Raw genomic sequence first — 22,550 nt, 5'->3', positions numbered from 1 at the left:
GCACCGCTGCCCTGCCATCACCAAGAATGGTCCTTAGCTCCAGCGGCCTTTAGCTGGTGCCTGTGGCTTCTCCTCGGCAGCACGCCAACCCTTGTCAGCTGAGAGGTCCCCAGCTATGAGGGGCCTTGGGGAAGGGACATGCAATCCTCCAATTGCTCCCCCCATGTCTGCCCCTGGGCCAGCGTCTGCCACTGTAAGGACGACCTGGACCGACGGTGGTGCCTATGGGTGACTTGGCTCTGACCCTCCAGTGGCCTTCAGTCACCAAGCAGCCCTTGGTGCCCTTCCTCCACCCACGTCCAAGGACCCTGAAGTTACTGGTGCACAGCTGTGTTCGATCAGCATCGAGGGGAGGACATCTTGGCTTGAATCGTAGCATTACCAGAAAGCCCGTGAAGCAGGCCAAGGACGTCAGCTGGCAGGAGCCTCAGGAGTCCACATCGGCCTGGTGCCCACGGCCGGGGCTCGGGATGGCGGGGCCCGTGCTGTGCCCTCTGCTTTCCTGTGGCCAACTTAGAGATGCTGCCCATGCTATATGGCCCTCCTCATCAGGGGATGGATGCAGGAGGCCAGAGGGAAAGGTCAGCGGTCCTCTTCAACCATCCCCTCCTCCCATGATCATCTACAGCTTGTATCAAGGCTGAGTCTCTTACTGAATAAAAAGAAGGGAAGAAAAAAACAAGGAATGATCCTGAATTTAGGGTAGATTTAAGAAGACAAGTTCCTAACAAAAGGATTTACTGCTGTCTACAGGGGCAAGACTGGAACAGTCCATTTTCCTTCTGTGGCTCCTGCAATGAAAGAACCCCGCAGACAGTCCACCAGGCTGCCTGCCTGCCCTGGGCCTGTGTCCCTGCCCTCCTGTCAGGGAGCACCCCACAACCAGAACCCCCACTGTGAGAGTTTCCGGAAGTGCTCACGTGTCCAGACACAACTTCAACAAACAATTTCTCACATTCCTCTCCCTGCTCCCTCCTTCCCCTTTCTAAGTCCCTCTTTGGCCACTTCTGGGCCCAAGGCTGGTTGGGAGAGGCCATATCTTCATCCTCAGACTCATGCCCTCACGGTGAGCAGTGCTGGCTGGAGAAATTCTAATTTAGTTCTTTTAGGAGCTTCTGCTCTCACTTATTTTCTTGGATACTTCTTTCCCATTTGGAGCAGAAATACATAGCGTCTGGCACCAATTGAAATTGCTGCAGGATGCCTTCCTGAAGACACACCACCCCCCACACACTGGGCTTCCCTTGAAGAGAGGGAGGGCGACTGGGGAGGAGAAGAGGCAGAATGTTTGCCTCCTCGTCTTCCCTTCCCCAGCCTCACACTCTGAGTCCACTGCCTAGATTCAGGGAGGCAGGAGTCAGCAGAGGGTTTAGGTGTCCTGATTCTTGGTGAAGCAGTTCTTGCCCAAGCGTCACGGTGTGGGTGGCTGTCTTGGTCAGCTTGGGCTGCTATAACAAAAAACCCCCACAGACTGAGAGGCTTAGACACCAAATATTTGTTTCTCAGTTCTGGAGGCTGGGAAGTCCAGGATTCAGTGCCTGCAGACTCAGTGTCTGGTGAAGACCTCCTTCCTCGTTTGCAGACAGCTGACTTCTTGCTACGTGCTTGTGGAGAGATCTCTTTCTCTCTTCCTCTTGCTTTTAGAATCCCATCATGAGCTCTTCTAAACCTAATTATGTCCCATGGGCCCCACCTCCCAATGCCATCACATTGGGGGGTTAGGGCTCCAACATATGAGTTTGGGGGGATACAAACATTCAGTCCACAGCAGTGAGGATGTCCCCACAATGGATTGGCCGTTCCATCCCTGGGATTTGGGTCTTAGGACACAGGGAGGAAGCTTCAGGATGCAGTGTGACAGAGTAGGCAACCCCAGCTCTCTAGCCCATTGCAAACCAGGAGGGGTGTGGGCCTGCTCTGTGGTGCAGCAGCCACTGACTGGCCTGAGAATGGGGGCCTCACTTCACTGCCCAGCTTGGCCATTCCCTTTCTGTGAGACCCTGGTGGTGGTGGTGGTGGTGGTGGTGGTGGTGGTGGTGGTAGGGGTTCCTTCACTTCCCAGTCTTTGCACATTTAATCAGGTGTTTCAATGACCACTGTGACTCTTCCCAGCTACAGTTTATAGGTTTTGTGATTCAGAAGCCTGAGCCTCGGACCGCCTGGCTGCAAATCAGGGTTGGTTGGCAGAGCAGTTGGGGGACAGCAACCAGTGGGTTGGGGGTCACACCTCCCTGGTGACTCCCGCTGATCTGGCGAACCCCAGGGCTTGGTCAGTGAGGAAGCCTGGGGGCCAGGAGCTGGCAGGGGTGCGGGAGTGAGAATGCACAAACTTACCCACTGAGGAAAGGTGCGCCTCCAAATTCTGACTCCTCCACTCGTGATCAGACTTTGAATTCCTGAAAACATACTTGAACATGGTCTTCCTCTCAGCCTTTGGAAGGGCTCCCCAGCTTCACTTCCCTGCTGCCAAAACAGCCCTTTCAAGTCGGTCCATTCTGATTTTCATTCCCCATTTCCAGGTAGGCAGGTGGCCAAGTTATCAGCTTCTGGAATGTGTGTGGGCCTGGCGGGGCCTGGTCCCCCATTCCTGCTCTTCCCCTGAGGTGGGGTCCATGGGGTGCCTCTGGGTGGGGAGGGACCCCGGGGGAGGGTGTGCACTGGCCCCTTCCCTCCCTCTGACCCTCCTGTTGTGTGTTCTCCACAGCCTGTGATTGCCATCCCGTGGGAGCCGCTGGCAAAACCTGCAACCAAACCACCGGCCAGTGTCCCTGCAAGGACGGCGTGACGGGCATTACGTGCAACCGCTGCGCCAAAGGCTACCAGCAGAGCCGCTCTCCCATCGCCCCCTGCATAAGTATGCGCGAGGCGCCCTTTCCCTCGAGGCCCTGGCTTGGGTGCGGGGATTGAGGGGGTCCTTTCCAGATGCTGGTCACTGACATCCAGTGGGTGTAGTGCTCCCTGGTGCTGATCTGTGCTCAGCGGGGCCCCATGTGAGACCCCCCGAGCCTGGGGGGTTCTTGCAGAAGCAGCTGGGGACCAACCTGTCTGCGGCTATCTGTCCTGACAAAGAGTGAGTCTCTTGCTCCTGGGTGGAAGCAAGCCTCCTCCTCGGCCCAGGTCCGGCTGCCATATGCCACCTTGACCCTGAACCTGAGGGTCTGTACCAGGGCCACCATTGCTGCTCTGGGAATTCCAACACACCCTGTCCCTCGCAGACTCAGACAGAAAGGATTGACACCACATGGCCTTTGAGGGAAGCTGGGCAGGGCTGCCACAGCCCTTATGAAGGATGGCAGCACCCCTGAGGGCCCTGAAGGCCCTCTCGGGCCAGCCATTAACCCCTTAGTTGCTGGAACTTGGGGAGGAGGTGAGCAAGGCTACAGGGGTCACTCAGTGGCCTTGGCTCAGCTAGGTTATAATATCTTACAACTGGTAGGATCACACAGGTGTCATGAGCAGAATTTACCCTGGGTGGGAATCAAGCCAGGTTCAGAGCTGGCCACAGCCTCGGCCTCCCTGTGGAGGACTGGCCTGAACCCAGAAAGGACGATGAAAACGGGAGCGGATCCCAGCTCACTGCTTAGACCCGGGGATAAAGTCTGCTTCTCTAGAGTGGGGTTAGCACACCTGGGCAAAGGGGTTGGCCCACTGCCTGGTTTTGTATGTCTCGATGGCGTTTTGTTTGTTTGTTTGTTTTGTTTTTTTACCTTTCTAAAATGATTGAAACAAAAATCGAAAGTACTGTTTCCTGACTTGTGCAAATGATATGAAAGTTCCGTGTCCTTAAGTTTTGTGGGAACGCAGCTGTGTCTGCTGTTCACACACTGCCTATGGCTGCTTTTGAGCTCTGACGGCAGAATTGAGCAGTCACAGCCGAGACTATGTCACCTGCCCAGCCTGAAACATTTACTAGCTGGTCCTTTACCAGAGAAGTCGGCTGACCCTGCTTTAGGGTGTCAGTGGGCCTCAGCTCTGGGAGGGCACTGGCTTTTCCGGTCAGTCACGACGGACTTGGAGCAACCTTAGACATAAGCAAGAGTCTGGGACCCCTCACCCCAGCAACCCCTGGGGCTCCTTGGAGCAGTCCCCACCGACCTTGCACACCCACACTAGGTAGGAACCTTACACACACTGCACCTCACCTGCCAAATCTGGGTGTGGTCTTCGCTCCCAGAATACTTAGGGCTGCGTCAGTTCCAGCAGCTCTTCTGACCAGTTTCTAAATCAGGAGACATGTTCGCAGGGGTCCAGTAACAGCAGATAACCTAAATCTCAGTTTTGGGAGATTGAGCTCAGTGTCCATCCAGGGCAGAGCAAGGTGAAATGGTTTTCATGACAACCTGTAGTTGTCAGTTTAACAACTTGCAAAAATCCTTCTTTTTGTTCTGTCCAAAAAGCTGCAAAGTGAACATTTTTAGAGCTCTGGGAGGACATCAGTGCCGCCATCTGGGATTATGAAAACACGGGGGGTGGGGGGGAATGAGGTCTCCCTTATAAAGGGAGTTAGGATGCTCAGAAATGCCTGGAACCAACCATTTCCAATCACCCAGTGGAAAGACCATGAAATGGAGCTCATGTTTCAGAATCAGTGACAGAGAGCTGGGAAATGGGGGCTCTCGCTTCTCAACATGCTCTCTACCTTCTCCCGTCCTCTCACAAAGGGCAGGTTGAGCTGAGTGCCAGCATTCCCACCAACAACCTGAAGACATGGGTCTCCATCCTGGGACTTCTGTGAGCTCTTCCTGAGGGCACCCAGCTACAGGTGCCCTGACAGAGGCTGGGGGACTTGTGCCCTGTTTTGTCACAGCTCTGGGAGCCACAGGCCATCTGCATACACCCTGGTGTCAGGCCTAAGGCACTGGGGTGGATTAGCCAGTATGGCTCTGTGGCCGCTGGCCTCAGCCTGATCCGTGGACTTGCAGGATTAGGCTGGACCATTTGGAGGTTCCCTCTGGAATGTTTCTGCTGGGACCAAGTAGCTTATGAGGGCTAAGAGGAGGCCTAGTACAAGGTCCAGTCTCTTAATGCCTGTGTAAGCTGCTGTGACAGAGCATCTGTTGGTTGTTATTGCTGATAAAATCCCCCAAGAACAAGGTTTGTCTCCAAATTGTGGGCTGGGTCCTCTGCCCATTCCTTCCTAGAGAGGCAAAGGCTGGCTTCTGAGGGAGGTTCTTAGGTTTGCTCTGAGGCTGGAGTGTTCCATCTCCATCCACCAAGGTTCCAGCTCCAGCTGACCCAGAGTCTGGGGGTCCAAGGGAGGTCTTACCCCAAACAATCAGATGGTGACCAGAGTCTGTGGAGCTTGTGGAGTCCTCTGTGACCCCTGTATATGTGGTCTTCCATAAGGAGCCGCACCTCCCTGCCCCTCAGGGCTTCTGGTCCATGGTTCGGCTTCGTTCAGAAAAAGGAAGCTGGAGCTGTGATATCTGGTCTTTCCCAGAGACTGGCTGAACCCTCACCTTTTCAGAGCACACAGTCAGAGCCAGAAGCAAGTAGGAACTCATTGCCATTCTAGGTAGAAAAGGAGTGACCCCAGTAAAGTGCACGCTTCTACCAGGCCCCTCGATTCACCGTATTGTCAGTCTGCTGTATCCACCGAGACAAAACCTTAGCTTGTGAGATGTGCCTATTGGGACCTGTGTCCGGGGTGTAGACCCCTCCCTGCCTGTGTAAGACACCTCCCAGCCCCCTCACATGCCACACCTGCCATGGTGCCTTCTCCACCAAATGGGTCAAGGTCAGAGGTGAGCAGGGCCGAGGCAGCCACAGGGTGACGAGCAGGGGCACCTGGGAAGGCCCCTCTCTACTGCCTCGGGCTGAGCCAAGTTGAAGACACATAGACAGGAGAACTGACGGACATGCACCTGGCAGGCCCCCACTAGAGTCAAGGTCAGCTCTCCATGCCACCTGTTCCTTTTGCCTCTCCCCACTCCGAACCCCTCCTCAACAGCCAGGAGCACTGACATCCCTGCCAGACGGAGGGACAGCTTCCACAGGAGAACAGGCCGTGTGCCGGGCCCCCATGCCGGCTGGCTGGCTGGCTTTCTCCTCCCTGGCGGTCCTTTTCTGGAGCTGGGGGGCAGGGGGTACAGTCAGGAAGAGTGGGAGGGGTCTGTGTATCATTCTTTTCTAAGGTTCAAAAGTAATATCTTTCCTTGCTTGCTCTTCCTCCCATCCTGAACCTCACAGAAATCCCCGTGGCACCACCGACCACTGCCGCCAGCAGCGTGGAAGAGCCAGAAGGTAGGCTTTCCCCTTCCTGCTCATTTCTTGCTTTTGCTTTGGGGTAGGGTGAAGGGGTGGGAAAGGGAGGGTGATTAGAGGGACCAGAAACCTCTGAACCACCAGTGGGGTGCTGCTCAATGTGAGGGGTACCTCTGGGGTGGATTGAGGAGGATGGAGCCACAGAGCATTTTTCTGTGATGCCCCCTCCAAGAATAAGAGGGAGGGGGTTATGAGTGCCTGGGGGTTGGCCTCTGTCCCATGCCTAGGACCCCCAAAGCTGTCCTCCTTCTCATCCACCAAGGACGAGAAGCTGCCCCATATCACCTGAGTGGTGGTGGGTGGGTGTAACTCCTTCCTGGGGCTGTGGAGGAGGAAGGAGATGGGTGATGGGGATAAAAAAGGCATTCTTGAGCACGGAACAGAACAGGGGTCCACAAACAGAAAGCGGGGTGAAGGGGGCTGTGAACTGGGACAGGAAGAGAATCACACGTCACTATCCCTCACCTCTTACAGAAATGGAGCATATCCTCTGTCGCAAAGGTGGGCCACAAGCCATAGCAGGGTCAGCTGCCCCGGTGACTTGGCCACTGGCAGAAATCACAGCTATTTTCACATCCTGTTAGAGTTGGTGCAGATAACGTGAAATATTGTTTAAGTTCCCGTTGCTTCAAAAGCACGGAAGTCACCAAACCCACAGCTAGATCCTGATTTATAGTCATTAATAAAGAAGCACATACGTTACGTAACTGTACCATAAATCTCATCTGGGTTTTTGAAAATATTTGGATAAGTATTTCAGTATTATTAGTTTCCTTTGTAGCCGTATGTATTTTATTTTTATATTGAAAAATACCACATGCAACTGTGAGAAAGGGTCCACAGGTATCACCAGTTCTAGGCACAAGAAAGGTTACACAGGGCTCAGAGCCTGGCTGGATGGGGCACCACACGGAGAGCAGGCCAGGCCTGGACCCAGTGCCCTGATCCCGGGGTCACGTGGGGCTTTTGTGTACTGGTACTTGGCGTAGGAGTGGGAATGGGGGCCAGAAAGAGTGACAGTGGGGCCCCTCATGGATACCAGTGTCAGCTCTGGGGACCTCTTTCCTCCTCCTGTTGGGAGGTGTGAGTGAGGCTTGCATACCCACGCAGTGGCCCGAATGTTTTAGAATAAAGGCTCTGAATTTTTTTAGTATTGGCAGTACACTAGGAGTTTGAGAGAAAACAGATTTCAAACGTGCATATATGTGCACAGTCAACAAACAGCGCTCAAATAGGAAAGGAGAGAAAAGCATTTCAGGGTGTGCTGAGGCCACATTGGGGAAAACCAAAGATATTCTGGTCTTGGGTTGTTGGGTAGAGTCTTTGGTTACCTTTGGTTTAGCTGCAGGGGACACTTACAGGAGAAATAGTGATGAGAAGGGGCTGGAGGAAGCAGCATCACGGGTACCTGGGAGGCAGGATGACAGAAGACAACATGGGGGCTGAGGAAGCTCTTTCTGTCAAGACAGAATTCAAAAGAACATCCCCAGTTAGTTAAGCTCTAGGGTAGAGCAGTTTTGAAGTGAATGGAGTCTTGACTCTTGCTTCCTTGGACAAGCTCACCTGGACAAGCTCTTTGGGCTATGCACACAGCTCATCCAAGGTCAAAGCCAACAGATTGTTATCATCTCTCTCTTGCCTCCCATTTTTCTAGTCCTTGCAGCTTGACTTTAGGTTTCTTGCAGTAGTTTTGGCTTTTTCTCTTCCAAATCAGAAAGGGTCAAATAGGGAAAGAAAAGAAATAAAAAAGAGGGGAAAAGAAAAATAACTCATGTGATTTCTGTACAGGCCTCAAGAAGCTGGTATAAAGCATGCCACAATCTCTGTTCAACCAGACAAAAGATTCCTGAGCAAGTACTTACAGAAACTTGTAGCATCCTACTTTGAAAAATCTTCCTTAGCAGTGCTTGATGAGTTAATTAACCTTCCTGACTCCTTTTGGTTTTGTTACTGTTTATTTCCTTTCTTCCTTCTTGAACCTTTAAAATCATGATTTAAATGGAAGCAAGCAGTACAGAAACACCTTTACAAAGCGCTTGGTTCACAGAGGGACTCAGCGAGCAGGTGTGATGCTTGTAGCTTTGGCCAGACCCTTTTGGCCCTTCTCCGGTGGTCTGTGGGTGCCCAGGATCTCTGATGCCCACACCGGAGAACTCGGGCCGTGCCACCCGAGAGAGGCCAGGCTCGCCTTGTCTCGGCAGGCAGGACGATGTGGGCAGGAGGCCAGGGGGCCCCCTGGGAAGCCAGGCCTGGGAGCTCAGCACTTCCAAGCCTGTTGATTCTTGCAGTGTTTAAATAGGGGAGGCCTCTGTGCCAGGATGCCTGAGAAAAGCTTATTTACTTTTGCCTGCGTAACAGAGGAGAATTAATAAACCGAGAATTTGTCTTGAAAGCTGATGGACATAACCTCACCCTGAACCCATCCCCTTGCAAGGCCAGCTCACTCAGGGAATGCTATCCACCTGCTGTCTGAGCTGGCTGGGACCCCGTCATGGGGCAGGGAGGTGAGGAACGCACTGCCCGTGGGAGGTCTGGGGTTGGGGGCCCAGGAGGGAAACGGGCTGGAAGGGAGATAGGGACCACCCACTCCAAACCCACCTACTTCTGGTTGTAGAGACCTCCACCCCCATGGCTAAAAGAGGGCCCCCTGCCTTCCCTTGGCCTCCATCAGCTCCGGTAGTTGTTGATCTGCATGTTGTTTGGGTTTGTGGAGGCCACTTGGGAGGAGCCCTGGTTTGGAGCCAGGCAATCTGGGGTTGATTCTCCATTGGCTGTGAGGCCTTGGACGTGCAAAGACTTCTCCTTTCTGCTTCCCTTGAAGAATGAAGGGGTGGGACCAGTGGTCCCTGGGGCCCTCCCGGCCCTGCTTCTTGTGGTAGGAACCACCTCCTGCTGAGCTTTCTTCCTCTTCAGAAATACCTGCTTGCTCTCCTCTGCCTCTGATGATCAGCTTCTTCCACAGCCCCTTGCAGAGGTCCCCATGGGCAGAGACACTGGTTAGATAGTTAACACCTGCCTGGGGCTGGGCCTGATTTCTAGCATTTGCCACTTTCCTGGGTGTAAACACTCCCTTATAGCCGGTTTCAGGTCACCCCCACCTGACATCACTGAAGGTAGAGTTGGGAAGAGATGCACACAACTGTCTCTCAGAGCTGACTCCACCTGTCACTGCCCGTAGGATTCTCCTGGAAATGGAGGGCTAGAGGCTGTGGGTCTTTCTCTGGCCTTCTTGGTATGAAGGGGAACGGCTGTCTTTTGAGTGGAAGCTGGACTCAGGATGGAGGTAGAGGAGCGAGGAGCCAACTCATGGGCTCCCCACCTCCCCATGGGATCTTGGGGCTCCTCTCCCAGCCCTGTCTCCTGATGACACTCACTTGTTTTGGGGCCCTACATGGTGCCTTCTGCTACTTGGCCCCAGCCTGCGGGTGGGTGTGACCTTAGAGATGTCACACCTGGTGGCCTCTCAGCAGCTCTGTTTTTTTCATGGAAGAAAATTGGGTTTATATAGACCTGCAACCTGGATAAGCTTGGATGATTGTCATTTTAGACTTTTGTTTTCCAAGATAGGGAATAGACCAGGTAAGTGTGGGAAATGAGCTGATAAGACTTGAATGCATATTGGCCAGGTGTTGGGGGCAGGACTGGGGTGAGGAAAGGGCACTGTTTTGGCAGCCTGAGACCCGAGTTCTGTCTGATCTTGTTTTCTCCTCTGTGAAACAGTGTAATGATAACCCTGCCTCGTAGGGTTGTTGTGGGGATTAAATGGGATGATCCAGGAAAAGCCTTTGATTCAGTGGTGGGCTTATCATAAGTGCTCAATAAAAAACCAATGGAACAATATGGAAAATACAAATACCACAGTGCACTGAGGGTGAGTTAAGGTCTCTGTCAGCTCCTCATCGGGGAGGTGGGCTTTGCAGTGTGAGGTGCCAGCATGAGGACCAGTGTGGAGAGTCAGTTAGATGGAAAGCTCTTGAGGAGACCTGGGGAGGGAATAGATGGGGCTGCTCAAGGCCAGGGCAGGTGAGGGAACTGCTAGTGGCCTCGTCACAGCCTTCCCAGCAGCTGATATTAGATCCTGAATCCAACAGAGAGTTGAAGACTGGAAATCAATTAAAGGTCAAGTGCTTGACTTCCCAATAGCCCAAAGGTGGGAACAGCCTGCACGTCCATCATTTGGAGAATGGATAAACACAGTGTGGTGTACCCAATATAATAGTGTTCAGTCATAAAAAGGAATGAAGTACTGACACACGCTACAACTTGGATGAACCTTGAAAACATTATGCTAAGTGAAGGAGGCCAGAAGCAAAAGGCCACACGGCGTATGATTTCCATTTAGGTGAAATGCCCAGAATCAGCAAATCCAGAGACAGAAATGAAATCAGTGGTTGCCAGGAACTGGGAGGAAGGAGGAACACAGAGTGATTGTTTGATGGGTACAGGATTTCCTTTTGGGGTGATGGAAAAATTCTGGCACTAGATAGTGGTGGTGGGCTGTACATTATTGCGAATGTATTTAATGCCACTGAAAACGGTTACAATGGTCGACTTCATGATATGAGTATTTTGCCACAATTTAAAAAATAGCAAGTGCTTAAAGTCCAAGTCCGAGGGTGAAGTGAATCTGGCTTGTTGGGTTGGGGTGAGTAGAGAGCAGGAAGCCTGGGGTCAGGGTGCTGGGACCCGGGCAGCAGTGGGAACATGCTTGCCTTCCTGTCCTGTTCCTCACTGGGAGACTTTTGAGGGGAGGAGATTTCTCTGAGCACCTTCCCACCCTGTCTCTAAGCGGGAATAGCCCAGCCAACACAAGAAATGGGGGACGTCCTCTGTTGCCTTCCAGACATACAGCAAGTGGCCATATGGGCTGTGTTATGTAGAAAAGGTCTGGCCGCACAGCCTTTTGAAGTCACCTGAGCCCCAGGTAAGGGAGCCTTGGGTACTCTTGGCGAAGGAGAAAGGGACCTGTGAGTCCACAGGGGGGCTGCTGGCTGGGGCTAGGATCTCTGACCATGCAGACAACCCAGGTCACTTATAAGAAGGACGTCTGTTAATTGATGGAGGCCCTGGTTTTCAGAGGCTGGTATGAAACAGGATATTAGGCTGTCCAGGATCAGCTATTTAGGAAATGACCATCAGATAATTATTATCCTCAGAAGAGATTGGACGAGACCCATGATAAAAGAGAAAGAGATTTTGGCTAAATGAAGGAGGAGATGACACCGATATAATGTTTACTCCGTGCTAGGCACTCTTCTCAATATTTAACCATTTAATCATCTCTTCCACTCATATGAGGTAGGTACTGTCATTAGCCCCATTTTACATGAGAGGAAACTGAGGCACAGAGAGGTCAGTGAGCACTAGTAAGTAGCTGGGATTTCAGCCAAAGTCTCCTAGCCTCGGAGTCTGTGTGTGGTGTTGACTCTGTGTCATTCTGCCTCTCAGTAGTTAGGCTGCTTGGTCAATTTGGGGTACATTTTTTATATTCCTGACTGTGTAATAACATCCTACCAAGAGAGAAGACAAGCTCACATATCCACAGGGGACCTGGAACCAAGGTAGAGATGGAGGGGCCGCCAATGAAAAGCCACTGTTTTCTGCAGATACCAGTTAGAGGCTCTTGGGAATGTGGTTGGTTGGTGTGTATGGCTGGCATGGCTGAGGCCATAGGATCTGGCCATCGGAGAACCAGTTAGCAGAGCTCTGTCCCTTTGGTCATAAGGTGGCCTGAGTGAGACAGGGCAGATAAATTAGCATGTATCAGAAAATGGGGGAGGGAGGGAGGGCTAAGTGCCTTCCTCACACATAGGACAGTCCTCGCGTTGTAAAAACAGGCCTGCAGAGAATCAGCTGAAAATTGTTAAAACTGGTAAGAGAATTCTGCAGGGAGGCCATTACAAAATTAACACACAGATTCAATGATCTTTCTTATATATCAGCAATAACTAGTTACAAAGTATTGTCACAGTGAATGGAAAGCTCATAATGGGATGTCGGGCCTGTAGTAAGTGCTCAGTGAATGCACATCATTTTTATGGTAATGGAAACAAAATCCCAATTAGAATAGCAATTAAAAGACAGAATGTATATATACATATTTTTTAAAAATGGTAAAACTTTTCCTAGAGACACTAAAGACCAGAAAGAAATGGAAGGTCTTAACTGTGTTCTGGGAAGGCCAAATGCAAATTGTAAAATGTCAGTTCTCCCTGAAATAATCTATAAGTTTAGCATAGTTCTAGGCAAAATCTCAATTAGATAGGATATGATTCTTAAGTTCAGCTAGAAAAATAAATGAGTGAGAATAGCCCCTAATTCTTTTTCAAGAAATGAGTAATGAAGGGTGACTTGCTTTACCATATTTTAAAAATATTGTAAACAGGATATTTAAATTAGTGTGATACTGACATGGGAATAGAGAAATCACGAAAGCTGAGTAGAAAGTCCAGAAATACTCAAATATAAACATAAGAGCTTAGTATGTGGTAAATCTGTGAGTATAAATCAGTGAAGAAAAGGATGAATTGATCAGTAAGTAGTGCTGGGAAAACTGGCTATTTATTTTAAAATAATAAAATTAAATTTCTACTTTATGCTGTAAACCTACATAAATCCCAATGGATTAAATATTTATATATATTTTAATGAACCTTTAAAGTTCTAGAATAAAACATTTCAGTATCAGTGTAATCTTGGGGTGAGGGAAGCTTTCTAGACATGACACAAAAGTCAGAAATCATAAAGCGAAAGATTTTAAGTAGATAAAAATAGAAAACTTGCGTACTTCAAAAATCTCTGTGAGCAACATAAAAAGCAAGCTAAAAGCTGAGCAAAATATTTGTGACATGCATGACCAAAAGTTAATATCCTCAGTAAATGAAGAGCTTTTACAATTCAATAAGAGGTCCTAATACAACATTGGGCTGAGAAAATGAACTAGAAATTTAGAGAATTTGTATTATACAAATTGCAATAAGCTTCTGAAGTATTACAGTTTCTAGTAATAAAGAAATAACATTAACAAAGGTACCATCTTAAAAAACATTAAATTGATACCATTTAGAAAACAAAAAGTAATCCCTAGTGTTAAAAGGGTTGGGGAAATAGGCACTCATCTACTCTGGTGATGGAGGACTAACTTGGTACCACCTTTATGAAGGGTGGTTTGGCATCATGTATCAAAATGTATCTTTGACCCCACTTTTTCACTTGCAGGAATTTAGGCTAAGAAAATAGTGACGGGTGCCAAGATTTAGCTACAAGGTTGCATATTGCAGTGGTTGTTTATAATACCAAAAGAGGGAAACAACTAAGTGTCTTTCAGTAGAGTTTTAGGTGCTCAATTATGGGAGATCCATATAATTATGTCATAGGGATATTAAAATGAGACACGCAAAGATACAGTAGATTGCCAAAGCAGATTACACAACACATGGAGGGTCAACTTTGGTGAAAAGACTGTTTTTCAGAGCATTTCAAATAAATTATTTCACTGTGCTCATACAAGGTGTGATCAACAAATATGGTGAGTGTTTAAATAAAAAAAATTATTACAGTAATAGACACATTGCCATTAATCCACTCAAAATACTCTCCCCTCACTTTGAACACACTCATCCCATCGTTCTTGCCACTTTCTGAAGCAGTTCTGGGCGTCCTCTTTTGTGAGTGTCTTTAGTTGCGCTGTCATGGCTGCCTCGATGTCCTGATCGATTCAAAACATTTATCTTTCATGGTCATTTAGACTTTGGGGAAGAGCCAGAAGTCGCATGGTGCCAGATCCGGTGAATAAGGTTGATGAGGTCACACCGAAATGTTTTTATTTGACAGAAATTGCCGTACCAGAAGCAATGTGTGACATGGAGCGTTGCTCATTTCATGTTACTTTGTTGTTCATGACCCATGATTTACGGCACACTTTAAAACACACCTTCTCACACCTGACTGACTCCACCAAACAAGTTGAAACTTGTCACACACTGTTACAAAGGTTCAACGTGCTGCTTCCCATGTTGAAGATCCCTGCCTTTCCGTTGGATGGCACTCGGCAGCAGCATTCACCGTATTACCTGATCATACCTCGTATATTTCTGTGGTTCTCAGCCATGGGCGATTTTGCCCACGAAGGGGCACTTGGCTATTTCTAGAGACATTTTTGATTGTCACAATTGGGAGAAGGCTGCTACTGGCATCCAGTGAGTAGAGGCCAGAGATGCTGTTAAACACCCTACAATGTAGAGGACCACCCACCCACTACAAAGAATTATCTGGCCCCAAATGCTAATAGTGCTGAGGTTGAGACCCCTGTATATAGGATAAAATCTATGTGTTTTCTCCAAAAGTATTAAGGAGCGATGCTGCTGTCTTCATAGAGAACCAGCTCATTTGTTAGTTACACATCATATTGAAATGGATGTGGCTGAGGGTTTAGAAAGCTATGTTTTCTGAAGTCAGCAAACATTTTCTATGTGATCATAGGAAATGCTATGTTCACGTAGGAAATATTTGCCTAGTCCTTTTTCTGTGGTAAAATTTAGCCCAACCTAAAATGAAATTTATTCCAAATTCTGAGTTGCACTATAAATTACTATATTTTGAGTTAATTTGATTTAACTAATTGTTAAACCTCTTATCAAAAATCTCAGAGGGGTGGAGAGTGGCGAACACTCATGCCTCGACTTCACAATTGACATTTTGCTGCATTTGCTTCAACTGTTGTTTTGCGAAGACGTGTTTAAAGAAAAGCTTAGGTATTTCGCCCCTAAACATTTCAGAATGCCATCTCTGACACATAACATTCCCTTCCATCTTCTCAATAGCATCATTGCACCCAACAAAATCAACGTTTCTTGGCTATCATCGGATAACCAGTCCATCTTCAAACTTCCTTGGTTATTCCCCAAATGCCTTTATGGCTGGTGTGCTTGGTGGTTAAATTCGTAAAGCATCATGCAGTAATGTGCTTTACAAAGCATAATATTGAGAAGTGCTTCTGGGTCCCCAGGCATGGGTTGCTTTTGAGAATTTAATGCACCCGGAGTGGCATAACAGATGAAAAGTGCTACCCACATGTTCCATGTCGTCATCCTTCATCGCATGCTCTTAAAGAAGAGGCAGGGCCACGTGCCAAGTCCAGCCCGAACCTCAGCCCGTCCTATGGCCTTGGTGGTCTGGGGTGCAATTTCTGAGCTTCCTTCAGGGGATTGTCCCTTAGGAAGGGACACTTTCACAGCACAAGAGAGTGAGACACCACTGTAAATCCGTGTCATGCTTCTCCATGGTGGGAACAGAGGGTGTGGAATCTAAAAGACTCAGCAGTGATTTAAGGTGCCTATCAAGGGTCTAAAGTGGAGTTTCTCAGTTTCAGCACTGGTAACAGTGGGGCTGCAGAATTCTAAGTTGGGGTGGGGGCCTGTGCTGTGCATTTGGGGTGTGGCACAGCACCCCTGGCCTCTGCATTCTGGACCATTGTGAAAATCATATGTCCCCTGGGTGAGAACCACGGGGTTAAACTTGGGTTTCCTGACATCAGCCCAGATCCCCAGAATGCTCCAGGAAAGGAAACCAGAGACGGAGCCAAGGGAACGTGAGACCTGTGACTAGGACCTGCTCATCCACCCTGGCAGAAGATTGGACTGATCCCATATGTATTAGGTTGGACTGAGTGGAATTGCCATTTCATTTGACCAGTTGTGACCCACAAAAATGGCAATTTCATTGGTGCAACGTACTGTTGACTTCCCCTAGGCCAGGAAACCCTGCACCAGGTTGCCTGCATGGCAGCAGTTTCCCTTTCCTTCTCTCTCTCTGTCTCTTTCTGACTCTCCTTTTTTCTGTCTTTCTCTCAATGTCCTTCTCTGCCTCTGTCTCTCCTCTTCACTCGTCTCCACCACCTTCCTATTCCCTCACTTTCCCTGGGCTCCTCTCTCCTCCCCCTTTTGCTTTCCCCTTTTTGGGGCCTGCACAAAGGGCCCAGGGCAGAGGTCAGGATGGGGGTGGGCAGGGCTGGGAGAGCGCTGATGCTCCCACCCCCTGCCAGGGGCCTCGGTCACCCTGGGGAGCACAAAGGAAGCTATTTGCATTGTGGGTTTCAGGCCCCCCATTGTTTCCCTGTGTGTGGGGGAAGTAAGGGGGGGGGGGCTTTGCAGGTGGAGCTGCCACCAGCCTCCAGGAGGATAAAGGGGAAGAGTGGGAGGCCAGAGGAGCATGCTGGGGCAGAATATTTAGCCCTTTTCGGGAGCTCTTCCCAAGGGGGATAGCTGATGGGAATGGGATGAGTGACAGGTGTCAGTGAGAGAGAGGATCGGAATCCCCAGGCCCTGCTCCTGTGTCACACAAATGTCACAGGGTCCTTGTTGGCAGAGGCAGCAGTGTGAGGGTGGGGATAGGGTTTGCAGGCTGCAGAGCTAGGCGGAGGCAGGGTGGATGCAGAGACATGCCACCCCCACCCCCCGCCTTAGGAGGGAATGCACAGTAACTGGGCTGTGCCAGGCACACTGGCCTGAGGCCCTCAGCACACAGTCAGTCCTCTTTCCCATCCAGATTGTTGTCAGGCTGTGCTGGGGGAGAACCTCAACAGCCACTGAACTGGAGTAAAGAAAGTTCCCCTCCCCCCTCAACCCCAGGGGTGGGGGTTGGGCAGCACCCACAGTGGTTGATTTCTTAAATACTCTGCCAGACTTAAAATACAGTAGTCTGCTTGGGCTGCCAGAACAAAACACCGTAGACTGTGTGGCTTAAACAACAGAAATTCATTTTCTCTCAGGTCTGGAGACTGGAAGTCTAAGATCAGGGTGCCAGAAGGGTTGGGTTCTGGGAGGACCCTCTTGCTGGCTTAAAGGCTGCTGACTTCTCTCTGTGTCCTCACATGGTGGGGAGAAAGCACTCTGGGTCTCTTCTTGTGAGGGCCCTAATTCATCCTCATGGCCCCACCCCCATGACCTCATCTAACCCTACTCACCTCCCAAAGGCTCCACCTCTAAATACCATCATGCTGGGGTTAGGGCTTCAACATAGGCACTTTGGTGGGACCAGTTCAGTCCACAGCAAATGGTTATAACAACAACCTTAAACACAATCATTTACTTAAGAGCATGTCTTTTGAGTATTTCTTAACTCTCCCCCCACCCCAATTAAAGTGTCCTGCAGGCCACTTGATAGCTGCAGGCTCAGTCTTAAGGAAATGAGGGAGTTGGGCTAGATGATCGATTTGGCCCCCTCCCACGTCAGAATTCCCCAGTTCCCAACTGGTTGAGAGGCTGATTGTGGTCGCAGGGCTGGTGGCCACAGAGTCCTTGCCATAGGGGCTCTTTCAGGGCTCTGTTGAGGGAACTGTAGGGGATTTGGACCAAGAAGTGTGTCGAGAACCAGGGGAGGGAAGGAGAAGAGGGGAATGGACTGGGAGCCTCATCTGCCCATTTGCGGTGTGTCCTACCTGCTGTGGACGTGGACCTTCAGGGTTGGAAGGACCAACGTGGCCTTGCGGCGGGGGCGGCTACCAGCTGCCTCCTATCGCGTCTGGGATGGTGCTCAGACTGCCCCCAATCTCACCCCCTACCTACTGTTGAACAGGACTCTGCTCTCTGTTGTGTTGTCCTTCTGCTCCGGAAGCTTTGGGTATGACCAGGTGAGACAAATCCCTGCTCTGCCCCGGGTATGACCACACAGATCATGGTGCTTATGTCTGTCTGCCCCGCAGGGTTTCATTCAATGAGAGCAGTGGATCTGCGTCTCAGGAGGGGCAGTGGGGCACTGTCCCCTTCCTGTTCCTTCCCCTGGATAGGCCAGCTTCTCCCTAGGGAAGAGTGTGGCAAATATCATTTGCACTTTTTTGTGGTCTCTGTATTGCAGAATTGAGGAAAGGAGAAAGCCTTTTTGTTTGCAGAGATTAGAAATGAGCCAGGGTCTGAAATTAATTTATTTTGGGCAGTGAGGTATCTGAACATTAGTGGTGTGCTGGAGCTGGCATGCACCTGCTCACACGGGCTCCTGAGAGCTGACTGTGGGCATCTCTTCCCAGCTCTGCATTCAGGGCATCACGCTGGTGGTTTGAAATTGGCCATGACAGGAATATTTACACCTTGAAAATTGGCACATGCTGCGGATCAAGGCTTTTGCTTCCCAGAAAGCTAGTTGTTAAATATTTCTCAGCATTTCTCCCAAAAGGTATCCTGGGAGTGGGATTTTAGATCTTGTTACCAGTAGGAAACCTAGAGATGGATCATCCAAACTAGTTTCCACGTGGGAGTCTTGACAGATAGGGAGATTGAGGCCCAGAAGAGGACAGTGACTTGCCTTAGGGTTGATGGCAGAATCAAGGTGAGGACCCAAGTCTCCCAACTTTCCACTGACTGTAGCACCTCGAGCAAGCATCCGTTCAGGTGGTAAGTTGTGCAGACACATCAGACCTGGGGCTTGGGAAAGATTCTCCTGATGAAGAGAGGTTAGAAATTCATGAATGTTTGGGGCAACAGCTTTAGTAAAGCTGCTTTAAAATTTTCTTCAAGCCAAACTGGGGTAGGCTTCCCCCCACCGCCATCCTTCCTCCCTGCCCTGATTCCAAGCAGGTTAAGACACTTCCTTAGTTTCATGGCCAAACATTCCTTCCGTCCCACGAGGCCACCTCCTTGAGCCCCAGGGTTGGGAAGTTGTACTTCAGCATCCAAAATCTCCGTGTGGGCCGTGTCCTCGTCACAGTAGTTTCCATCTTCATCAGATGGGGAGAACTCGGAGAAGGTGGTGATCTTTTTTGGCCTGATAGTCTGGCATTGTCCTGGGTCCCGTCTTCCCCCCATCCTTCCTCTTTGTGGCAAATGTACTGCTGTGGATGGGACAAGAGTGGAATTCTAGCCGTTCATTTGGGTTCCCAGGGGCCTCAAGACAGGAATTCTTGTGCAGATAATTTGTTGAGGGGGTGTTCTCAGGAGAAACCAGCAAGGGAGTGACGGAAGCTGGACAGGGCAGCGGAAGAAGCTAGGGAAACGTGTGTTCAGGAGAAGTCTTGTCTTGACATGATCCCATGGAGAGCTCTGGAGAGTGAATCCCATTGCAGAAGTCCTGCTTAAAAGCAAGAGGGCTGGGCAGTTACACCTGCCCATGTAGATGGCCACTGGCTATGGACTGCGTCCTGGGTAGTGGTGCATGTAACCTCCCAAGTATTTCCAAGCAGAGCAGTTTTCATCAGCCAAGGGCAAGCCTTCAGAGAAAGTACAAGTGTGAGCCATCAGCTGCCAGCACCTGCCACAGCTGGAGGTGGGTGTACTGGCCCAGTAAAGGGACTCTGGGCAGGGCACCAGCCACATCTGTTCGACTTGGTAAGTTATTTGAGGGGAAGGAACGTTTTATTGGGATTTGGGGACTATCTGGATTTCTGTTTTGTCCACTGTCCAACAGCCCTACACTGCAGGAAGACCTCGTGGTGGTTCTCCGGGGCCCTAGGTCCTCCCTCTGATATCCAACCAGTCACTCAGTAATGACAGTCTTATGATATCTCTCGTATCTCTCTTCTCTGCCATGCAAATCATTGCTGCTGTCACTCCTAATTCAAACTCTTTTCTTCTCACCACCCCTGTATTGGTCAGGGCAGGCTACGTGCTGTAACAAGCAGCCCAACAGTCTGTCACAGATATTCCTAGATGGGTAGCTCCCTTCTGAGTAGTGAGTCAGATGCCAAGACTCCTCCCGTCATGTTACTGTGCCATCCCTAGGGCCTTGGAGTCATTGCTGGGTTGTAAAGAGAGAGCATAGTGGGACACATGGGACACTCCTCTGTACTAGGCCTGAAAGTGTCACTCATCACTTCTACCCATGTCCCATTGGCCAGAACTCTATCACATGACCAAATCTAACTGCAAGTGGTACTGGGTAATGTAGTCCATAAGCCACGGAGGAAAATGAAATGGTGTTTGGTAACCACGTATAGTCTTCGCCATAGACCTTTTTGTTCACTCTGCTGATGTCACAGGCATCTGTGGCTGCCTCTCGTTATGGTGTCATAGTTATTGTCATCAGAAAGTGATGGTGAACTTTAAAGGCCTTTGCTCTGTGTAGGAAGCAGTTTGGCCTAGTCCTGGCCAAGGGCTATGCATCCTGCATGACAGCTGCCTAGGTTTGGGGTGTAGGCAACCAAGGGCAAAGGCCACACCAGGTTCCAAGGCATGACCTCATTGGCACTGGCTTAACCAGCTGGACTAACCAGCCAACGAACCAGCTGGGAGGACACTACAGGACTACCAGCATCCTTCTCTTTCATGACCTTCCCAGGGAGCCCCAGCTTAGCTTCCCCCTCCTCTGCTCCGCTAAATCACCCTTTAGTGTTGACAGCAACTCTAGGCTGTGTCCACCGTTGGCTCTCACTGGAGAAGCGTATCGAGAGCCAACTGGATCCCCATTGGGACAGCTTTGTTTGCCCTGCTGAACACAAAATCCCCTGTTCGCTTGGAGAGCCGACAAGGAGACCCCGTGGGGCTGGCCCTGTGGGAGCAGATACCAGTGAATACAGCGCCCGAATGGCTTCAGCTTATTAAAGGCGAATACACAGGATAATGCTGCCCTCCGAGTGGGAGACAGAATGGAGGGCACAGAACTGTTACAGCGGATTAGCAGTCACAGACTGATGGAGGCAGGTGCAGCCTTTTCTGCAATTTGGAAGGGTTTATGAAATACGGATCCTGTGCTCTATAAATCCTTCCCTTGGCCTCATCTGGGCTACAGGCTGAAAATGGGGATTTCTTGTTCAGCCAGGCTTCGTAGTGGTTTTGAGTAACCTCCACCCCCACCTCCCAGCATTCTGTGGGAATTCTGATCCGAGGATTTGTGCACTTGTCTATTTGTTCATTTTTTCTTCATTCATTCATCAATTGCACATTCACTGAGGGCCTGTGTTAGGTGCTGGGGTTACAGAAATGCTAAAACATGGAGCCCTGAGTTCAAGGAACCCTGGTTTACTATGCAAGAAAGATGCATAAATACATGATTCTAATTCAGCCTGTTACCTATTAGAGTGGATCCAGGTGTACACATATCAGCAGATGCCCCAAGTGTACAGGTGGCCTCCTATGGGCCTCCCAATGTCAGGCTTGGCTAAGAGCCTTCTGTGTCTGTTCTGCCCTCACTTAAAGCCTCAAGTCCAAGGTGGCTCATCACTCCTCCAGATGGCACCGATAGTAGGTAAAGAGAACCAGTGGCATAGCTAGAAATAATTTGGGGTCCTCAAGCAAAACCTCTACAAAGTCCATCTTATGTGACAGAATTTTGCATCGTAAAAAAAACTTAGGGGGCTGTATTCCTCTGGCTCTGATATAGATTTGGTCTGTATGTCTTTCCCTCATATAGCTGAGGACACCCCCATCTGCCTCAATCAGATACCCTTCATCCAGTTAGGCAGCACATCTTCAGCAAGCAGATGTCTGTATACCTTCTACCAGGGTTTACAGGGTGCCCAGGTAGCTGTGTCCCAGTTTCTAATAGAAGCTGGTGCTTTTGGGTGCTGGATATAGAGCTAAATGGTGTCTCCCCTGCATACGAGGGCCTCCTTTGTGGGTGAAAGCTGGTTAGGCCTTTGTCCACCAGAATTGTCCTGGAACTTCTCAGCGGCAGGTGAGATACAGCACTTGGGGGAATGTGTGGGACCCATAGCCATGCCTGAGCTCCTGAGACACATCCTTCTCTCATTCCAGTTTCCTTTGATCTGTGGGTGGTGGGTGGGAGTCAGGGAAACACAACTCTGAGGCTGTCCTCTAAGGCAGAGACAAATGGGGAGCACCAGTTGGAAATCCTGTGTCTGGGGAGTTCCTGGAGACAAAAGAGATGGTTAAGAAACGGAAGACTGGTATAAAAGATGAACTTGGCAATCTTGTTAAAACCTAGATGTGTCCAGGTGGGGAGGGCAGGGCAGGGATGAAATCCTGGGTATCCACTGGCCTCTTGGTGACTGTTAGCCACTCTGCCACGCAGTGGCTCTTGGGAACAACAGCCAGGACTGCCTGGAATGTGAAGACTTCTCACACCTTCTGCAGGGGGGCACTTGGGTTTGTGGTTACCTGGAGTATATAGAGAATTCTTTACTTCCCAAAGCAAACATAGTACCTTCGTTCTCCACATGAGAAGGTAGTGGAGTCTGGTCTTGATACGGAGGCTTTCAATCTCTGCCTCAGTTCTTGCATTATTACGGAATGAGTAGCCCCCATAAATATGGTTTGCAGACACCTGAGGCATAATTCATTGAAATGCCACGTACCTTGTTTTATTTTAACCACTTTGGATGAAAATCTTTCCCATATGTA

General features: G+C 49.9%; 1 protein-coding gene across 4 annotated transcripts in view; it reads left to right on the top strand.

The window, feature by feature from the left end:
* The window catches only part of NTN1 (netrin 1), a 197,134-nt gene that overhangs the window by 138,702 nt on the left and 35,882 nt on the right, over window positions 1–22,550 (top strand). For all 4 annotated transcript variants that reach the window (XM_019755250.3, XM_074319333.2, XM_074319332.2 and 1 more), the window contains exons 4-5: window positions 2,705–2,854; window positions 6,190–6,243. In XM_019755250.3, coding sequence (XP_019610809.1) covers window positions 2,705–2,854; window positions 6,190–6,243 — 204 coding nt within the window. The remainder of the gene's footprint in view (window positions 1–2,704; window positions 2,855–6,189; window positions 6,244–22,550) is intronic.

Source organism: Rhinolophus sinicus, chromosome 12 (genome assembly GCF_057876585.1).
Source record: "Rhinolophus sinicus isolate RSI-liver-muscle chromosome 12, RSI-T2T, whole genome shotgun sequence".
Taxonomy (NCBI): domain Eukaryota; kingdom Metazoa; phylum Chordata; class Mammalia; order Chiroptera; family Rhinolophidae; genus Rhinolophus; species Rhinolophus sinicus.
The sequence above is the reverse complement of the archived record's forward strand: the minus strand, read 5'-3'. Positions and strand labels throughout refer to the sequence as shown.